Source organism: Colius striatus, chromosome 1, assembly GCF_028858725.1.
Source record: "Colius striatus isolate bColStr4 chromosome 1, bColStr4.1.hap1, whole genome shotgun sequence".
In the NCBI taxonomy this organism is placed as follows: domain Eukaryota; kingdom Metazoa; phylum Chordata; class Aves; order Coliiformes; family Coliidae; genus Colius; species Colius striatus.
This window is the reverse complement of record NC_084759.1, coordinates 124687546-124695041: the sequence shown is the minus strand read 5'-3', so window position 1 is coordinate 124695041 and position 7496 is coordinate 124687546. Positions and strand designations below refer to the sequence as shown.

Sequence of the window (7496 nt, the reverse complement as noted above, 5' to 3'; positions counted from 1 at the left end):
GCGGCGGCGCGGCGCGGCGCTGCCCTGGCTTCGCTCCGTGGCGGCGCGCGGGGCCGGCGCCGCACCTCCGCTGGCTGCGCCCCACGCCCGCCCCGCCCCGCCACTGCAGCATGACGTCACGGGCGCGGCGAGGGCCGGCGGGGGTCGCCAGCCAATGCGGGGCGCCGCCGCGCCAGGTGCTGCGGGGTGCAGGGGCGTGGGGGGGCTGGCGGCCGCTGCACCCCCTCCTCACCGCAGCCCGGGCACGGCGCGGAGACGGCCGAGGGAGAGGGGGGAGGGAAACCGTCGCTTCGCCCCGGGGAGCATCCTCGCAGCCGCGGCGGGGCGCGGGAGGAGCGGGCCCGGGGAGGTGGGGGAGGTGACCGGGGCGAAGGGCTGCGGACCGCATCCCTGAGCCCGCCGCTCACCCGCCCCGGGCTCGGCGGGGTGGAGCCGCCAGCCCGCAGCCGCGGATCCTCGACGCGGCGGCCGGGCCGGGGGCAGCGTGGGCCGCCACGCTGCGCTGAGGAAGCTCGCAGCCACCGGCTGCTTGCGTCTGGCTGGCAGCCAAGGGTCGAACAGAAGCAGCCCTCGAGGAGGGCGGAGGGTGAGGCGGTGGTCCGCCGCCTCTCCCGCGCCCTTCCCAGCCGGGGCGGAGATGCCGGGAGCAGGGGCCGTCCCGGCCTTTTCCCGCGCCCCCTGGCGCGGGGACTCTTACTGCAGCTGGAGGCCGGGAGCCGGGCCGCCCCCCAGCCCTCGCCACGCCGCGGGACAGCGAGCGGCCCGCCCCCGCCAGCGAGCGCGGTGCCAGCGCCGTGTCCATCCCGCTCCTCGCCTTCTCTCCTCCTCGCCGTCGGCGCCGTCCCTCCATCCCGGGATGCCTCCCAACCTCACCGGCTATTACCGCTTTGTCTCCCAGGAGAACATGGACAATTACCTACGCGCTTTAGGTAACTACCCACCGCATACTGCTCCTTCCTCCCCTTCTGCTCTCTTCTGTCTCAAAAATTGTCAAAAGTCAGGAAGAGATTGGTAGCCCTCCGATCTTTCTGTCTGTGGCCATTACCTTTGTGCTGTGGAGGAGAGAGGAGCTATCATGGCTGGGGCTCCCTAGCTAAAGGCGTGGAGGGATCTGCTGGGATGCTGCTAGAGGAAGGTTATCCACAGATCTCCCCTCTCTCATCCTCCAGATATCAATGTGGTCCTGCGAAAACTGGTTTGTCTCCTGAAACCTGATAAAGAGATCATCCACACGGGAGATCACATGGTCATCCGCACGATCACCTCCCTGCGGGACTATGTTATGGATTTTGACCTGGGAGTCCAGTTTGAGGAAGACCTGGGACCTGTGGATGGACGCAAGTGCCAGGTGAGATGACCAAGAAGTGCAGTTTGACAGTAGACTAGGGTTATACTGGAAGTTCAGGGAGTTGCTCAGCTTTTTCTTCCCGAAATCAAATGAGAGCTCACCCCAGAGCTGGTGTGCCCCTGCAGGTCCAGGAATAAGTGGCTCAATGAGTAAATTGCTCACAGCAAAGGTGATGAGCACCAAACAACCAGAAGCTCAGTGCTTTGGGACCCAGAGGGTACTATCCGGAGCAAGGTCCTGACAAGACAGAACATGAGCCCACTTGGCAGTACTTGGAAGCCAGCAGGTCATTCACCTCCCACAAAGAACATCAGTCCCAAGGAGCCAACCAATGAGACACCAGATCAGGGGCTGCATTTGAAAACGTGTCTGAGATGAGCAGTTAGTATCATTGCTGGAAACCTGTGTTATCAGGGTCTGCTTGTCTTGGGATCATGTCTCCCCCTCTCCTTTTTTTTCAGACAACTGTCTCCTGGGAGGGAGATCAGCTGGTGTGTGAGCAGCTAGGAGAGAAGAGGAACCGAGGCTGGAGGCACTGGCTGGAGGGTGACCAGCTGCATCTGGTGAGGAGGGGTCCGGCGCAGCTTGCCAAATCCCAGTCGTGGGGAGGGAGGGATGACAGGACACACAGGGCAGGTGCTGTGGGCTCTGAGTGCAAGTTCCCTCCACCTCCTCTCAGACTTCAGCCCCGGCTCCTCAGGGGCAGCCACCACTTGACACAAACATCCGCCTCCGGAGTTTAAAAGTTAACACAGCTCAACAAGGGCAATGGCCCATCCCTGCCCTGCAGCCTGACCCGCTGGGGCTGTGGGAGGGTGGGAAAGGCCACGAAGCAGCATGTGGCCTGCGAGACTCCAGCCAGTACTGGAAGGTCAGGCAGGGCTGCAGTGCCGGCAGCTGGGGAGGGAGAGAAGTAGCAGATCCAGCCTAAACTTCCCTTTTGCCCCCTCTTTCCCCAGCGCATGACTGCTGAAGACGAGGTCTGTGTGCAGGTTTTCCAGAAAGTGAAGTGAGCGCAGGTTCCCCAGATGGACACTCGGACGGGAACTTCGCTCCAGAGTGCAAACTGCCCCGCATTGGAAAAGAAACAACAGCCGACCCCCTCCCTCGTAGCAGCGTGTTTTCTTTTGCCTCGCCCTCTCTCCCAGCGGCGGCCGGGCCGGGCCGGGCCGGGGCAGGCGGGGGGTCCCGGCGGGGAGCCGGGGGGCGGGGAGAGGAGGCGGTCGCGGCGGGGCCCTCGGTTGCGCAGAGGCTCCTTTCAGAATAAGAGCGGTGCGGGGAGGAGCGGTGCGCGCGTTACCGCGGCCGGCCCGGCCCCACGCGGCTCCCCGCTCCCCCCGCGGCGGACCCCGTGCTGCTCCGCCGCTCCCCTCGGGAGTCGGGAGTTGATGCCCGGGTGGGCAAGGATGTCCTGAGGCCACCCTTTCTTCCACAGACACCAACACCAGCCGTCTGCTCTGGTGTCCCCGGGCCACCAAGTTCTCTTTAAGATGTCTGGCTGCTCAAGCAGGATGGGCAGGAAGCAGAACTTGCCTTTCAGGGTCATGATTGTCATATAATGGTGTGAAATCCAAGGGGTGGGGCAAGGGAACTACATCCACGTTGACTGTGCTCCCGGGAAGGTCCCGAGGGTGAGGATGGCATCTTGCTCTCCTCTTGGTGTAAGAAATCCCAACCATCCTCTCCGTTGCTGCACACCTGGAATTCCTGGCAGCAATTTCCACATGCCTGTCACAGCTCCCCTGGTTCACAGCTCCTCTCTACAATCAGAAACCAAGGGACAGAACCAAATGAGGTGAGGACCTCCAAAAAGCTAGACCAGAGCCAAAGACAGAGGTGTCCTTTAATGAAGACACCTCATGGGATGTGCATGAGCCCCCAGGTAGTTGTTGCTGAAGGACACTTGTGGTTGCACCCCAACAAAAAGTTGAAAGGCAGGGCACACAGAAACATGTACCTACTGACATCACAGAGAGCCAAGAGGTAGCAGACTTTGAAAACGAATTTGTCTCCAGCAGCTCGTCTGAAAAGCAGTGTTTTCCAAAGAGCTCATTTCCAGGAACTGCAGAGATGACTGAAAAGCAATACCTCAGAACGTGTGGTAAGCAAGGGGCTGGGGAGCTGACACTGTACCTAATAGTGTCAAGCTCTGACTCTTTAAGGTCACCTCTGAGGACATCCTATGCTGCATCACCCAGTCAGTAACCCAGTGCAAGGGTACCACTGGGTGGGACACAAGCAAACCCAATGAGCAGTCACTGCCACGCCATCCACCGTGTCGTTCATCTGCTCTGTGCAGGCATCCACAACACATTATTCCTTCAGTCGTAAGGTACCTCTACATTATCTTTGTTGTATCATGAGGCTGCAAAAGGCAGAGCTCAAGCTACTTTAACTCTTGCTCTCTCTGTACTCTTTCATGAAATAAGCCTTTCTGAGCTACTTCTGATCTCTAACACCAGGATCACTTCACCATGTCCAGACCAATATCTCCCAGATTGTGTGATCAACAACTAATTTCAGACTGTACACCAAAAGCTGGTACAAACTTTGACTTTCTGAGCCTACCTTCCTTTTTTGATGGTGTAGTGGTTTTGCCTGGGCCAGGTTTTTTGGGGGGGGGGGGGGGGGGGGGGGGGCTACAGGCATGGCTTCTTTAAACAAAGAGCTGCCAGAAGCTTCTGTAGCTGATAGGGCTAATGCCAGTCAATTCTAAGCTGGACCCCGCACCTGACCCAGGCCTGGCCAATTAGTGACTTAGTTAACACCTCTGTGAATAATGTATTTGAGAAGGAGAAGAAGTTGCTGCCCAGTTGCTGAACTGCAGCAGCAACAGGGAGTGAGGATGTGAAAACATCTCTGCAGACACCAAGGTCAGTGGAGAAGGAGGGGGAGGAGGGTGCTCAGGTCCTGGAAGAAGGACTCCCCTCTGACCTGTGGTGAAGACCATGCTGAGGCAGCTGTGCCCCTGCAGTCCATGGAGGCCTCCAAGGGAGCAGAGATCTACTCGCAGCCCATGGAGAACCCCACACCGGAGTGGGTGGATGCCTGAAGGAGGCTGTGGCTCCATGGGAAACCCATGTGGGAGCAAGTTACTGGCAGGACCTGGGAGCTGATGGGGACAGAGGAGCCCACTTCAAAGCAGGTTTGCTGTCAGGACTTGTGATCCTGTGAGGGACTCAGGCTGTCCCTGAAGAACTGTTCTCCCCATGGATGACCCATATCGGGGCAGGGTGTGAAGAGCTGCCCCTGTGAGAGGCCCCATGCTGGAGCAGTTTGTGAGGAGCTGCAGCCCATGGGAAGGAGCCACATTGGAGAAGTTTGTGAGGGACTGTCTCCCATGGGAGGGATCCCACAGTGCAGCAGTGGGAAGTGTGAGGAGACCTCCCCCTGAGAAGAAGCAGCGTCAAAGTCCATCTGTAATAAACTGACCGTGACACCTATCCCCTGCACTGCTGGGGGGAAGAGAGGAGAGTCCCTGGAAGAGGGAGGAGTGGAGGGAGGTGTTTTAAGATTCAGTTTTATTTCTCATCTCCCTGTTCTTATTGTTCAAACCTTTTTCTCCCCAGGTTGAGTCTGTTTTGCCCATGAGGCTAATTACTGAGTGATCTCTCCATCCTTATATCAATTAAAAAACTGCTCATTATATTTCTGTATCTCTCCTGTCCAGTTTAGGAGGGGGAGTGATTTTATGACTTGGTGGACACCTGGCTAAACCACCACATATGGTAGACAGCTGTTACAGTCTGTTCAGGTAGCTAGACAGACTCTTCTCCACTGGTATGCCAACCATCTACACAATTACCATGGTAAGTTTATGGGGTGATATGCTGAGTGGATTGCTTCTGACCAGTTGTCAGCCACCACATATGCGTGACAGCCTCTCGTCTTCAGGAACCATCCCGTTGTGCCAGAATCATAGATAGGAACCATATCTACTTGATGTGATCCACACTCCTAATAACCATACTTCAAACTGTTCTAGGGCTTTGGTTAGTACTACTAGTGCTATTAGTTAGCACTAATAAATCTGTTTTTTCTTTTGTAACTATGCTATAGGTGTGATGCTTAAGACAGATGGTGACTTTGCACAACAGTACTGCGCCACAAGCCTGTGGGATGTGGGGATCTACTAGTGTAAGGCAGGGAAGAAGGTGTGATGTTTGGACACTGTCTTTTTTCTTGCCCCTTGCTAGCGGCTAGTGCTGCTGAACTACAGCCCGTCTTGGATATTTGTCTTGGCTTTGCTCCTTAACTTGGAAGATACAGAAGAAGACTACTAAGATGATGCTGCTGCTCACTATCTCATAGCAGGACAAAGGCACACTCTTAGAGTCCTTTGGTGTTGGTCGTCTTCGCCACATCAGGCAGAGCTACAGGAATGTCTTGGGTTGTCTGGAAAAAACGGTAAACCATTGGGTTGTTCAGGCTGGGCTGTGTGAAGCCCAAGATCTATAGCTAGTGGCAGAATGTCCCCAAAAATCTGTGACAAAGAGCCAAGCCAAGGAGCTGAAGATAGAATGCCCTGGGAAAACAGTGCAGTGTTTACAGGTAAACCTGGGTGTGTGGCCCTGGTGTACTGTAGGGTAGGTGGTATAGCTGTAGAAGGCCCAACAGAGGTATTTCCCTGTCCTTTCTTCAGGTTTGAGGATAAAGTATCCAACACAACTTCTCCTCAGTGGATGATAGGGTCTACACATCAGAGGATGTATACAGATGATGTTATAGACCAAGTTTCTTTTCAGTGACCCCCTGCAAGACACTGCATTCAAAGCAAGGATCTCTGTCCATGAGAGGATGTTGTCATCTTTGACCATGCTGAAGACCTACAGCTTCTTTACTTTGCTCTGATATTGTTTGGATTTATTGTCCAGCCCTCTTGTAACCCAGCTCAGTCAAAGAAGCAGCACATCGGTGTAAGTTTTGGCATCCCATGGTCCCACATGTATTCTGTGGTCTGAGGTATATTCTACCCCTAAGCAAAGAAAGGCACAACCATCCTCCTGAGGAAAAAACAAACAAACAAACAAAAAAGTACCAGCTATTTCCTGGCTCCTACCTAACAGAGAATTGCACACAGCATCTGAAGGGGAACACCACCAGTGCGAGCACTAGAGCGGGACTGAGGGCATAGCTGTATTGTTCAAATCAAGTGAGTGTATGGCACACGTATTAGAGATGAGTTGCTCCAGTTAAGCATACCCTCAGCTCACGGCCCTTGCTTTACCAGCTGAAGTGCTCTCTTAGTAGCCCAGGTGGTGTTATCAGGGCAGAGGGAGGAAAAGGAGATATGGGAGGTGTGTCTTGAAAGCACCATGGGGAACACCAAGTACTGCCCCCTGACTCTTTGTAAAGAACACTAACATGGCTAGGCTCCTTACAAATGATCCTCAGTCTCCCTTGTCTGGCCACACTTCGGCAGGGAACACTCTTCCCATCGTTGACCTGTTCATAACAGATCCCCTGGCGATTACTTTCCAGTGCTTGCCAGCTACTTTCCAGATGTGGTTTCTGAGAATAAAGCTTCCCTTCTGGTGAGCCGGTAGGCTAGCAGAACCTGCTGGGGTAGAGCACAGCACGGCAGTGAGCCTGCCTCGGTATGCTCATCCTGCAGAGGAGATGTTTGGACATCAGGAAGCGCTGGGGTTATGTTCCCTACTTAGTCTTAAGGCTGATGTGTGGGGCTATATGATGTTTGTGTGGTCTTTCTCAGATAATAATTCAAAGACGTTTGACGAGCAGGTTCTCTAGTACACTTCTAGAAATATCCCAAAGACATTTTCTTCATTCTTTTCAACACTATTTTCATCTTAATTCAACATGTTTTTGTAGCTGAGAATTATTTCGTATTATTTCAATGCAAGAAACTTGCTCATTTCTCTGAAGCCACCCATAATTCTAAGGGAAAAGACTAAAGTGGTGTCATACCTCTTGCATCAACACCTGAAAGCCGAGAAGCTTTAAACATCACAAATTTGGTGGCATACAATATATGTCTTGATTGCCACGTTGATAAAAGCCTGCAACGTGTAAGTTGACATCTTTTCTCGTTTTCCTGTTAAATACTGAAGGCCTTGCCCGTCTCTCTTGTTTCTCTTAAAAATGCTTGCAGAAGAAACAGCAAGGAGGGGTCCTTGTAAACAGACTT

The 7496-nt window shown here is 54.3% G+C and overlaps 1 protein-coding gene across 1 annotated transcript; it reads left to right on the top strand.

Annotated features, from left to right (window-relative positions):
• The first annotated feature begins 724 nt into the window (after positions 1–724).
• RBP5 (retinol binding protein 5) lies at positions 725–2449 on the top strand. The gene is made up of 4 exons (XM_010209200.2): positions 725–929; positions 1170–1348; positions 1810–1911; positions 2308–2449. Exons 1-4 carry the CDS (start codon positions 857–859, stop codon positions 2359–2361), a joined length of 408 nt encoding a protein of 135 aa, XP_010207502.1. The 5' UTR covers positions 725–856; the 3' UTR covers positions 2362–2449.
• Positions 2450–7496: the final 5047 nt, after the last annotated feature.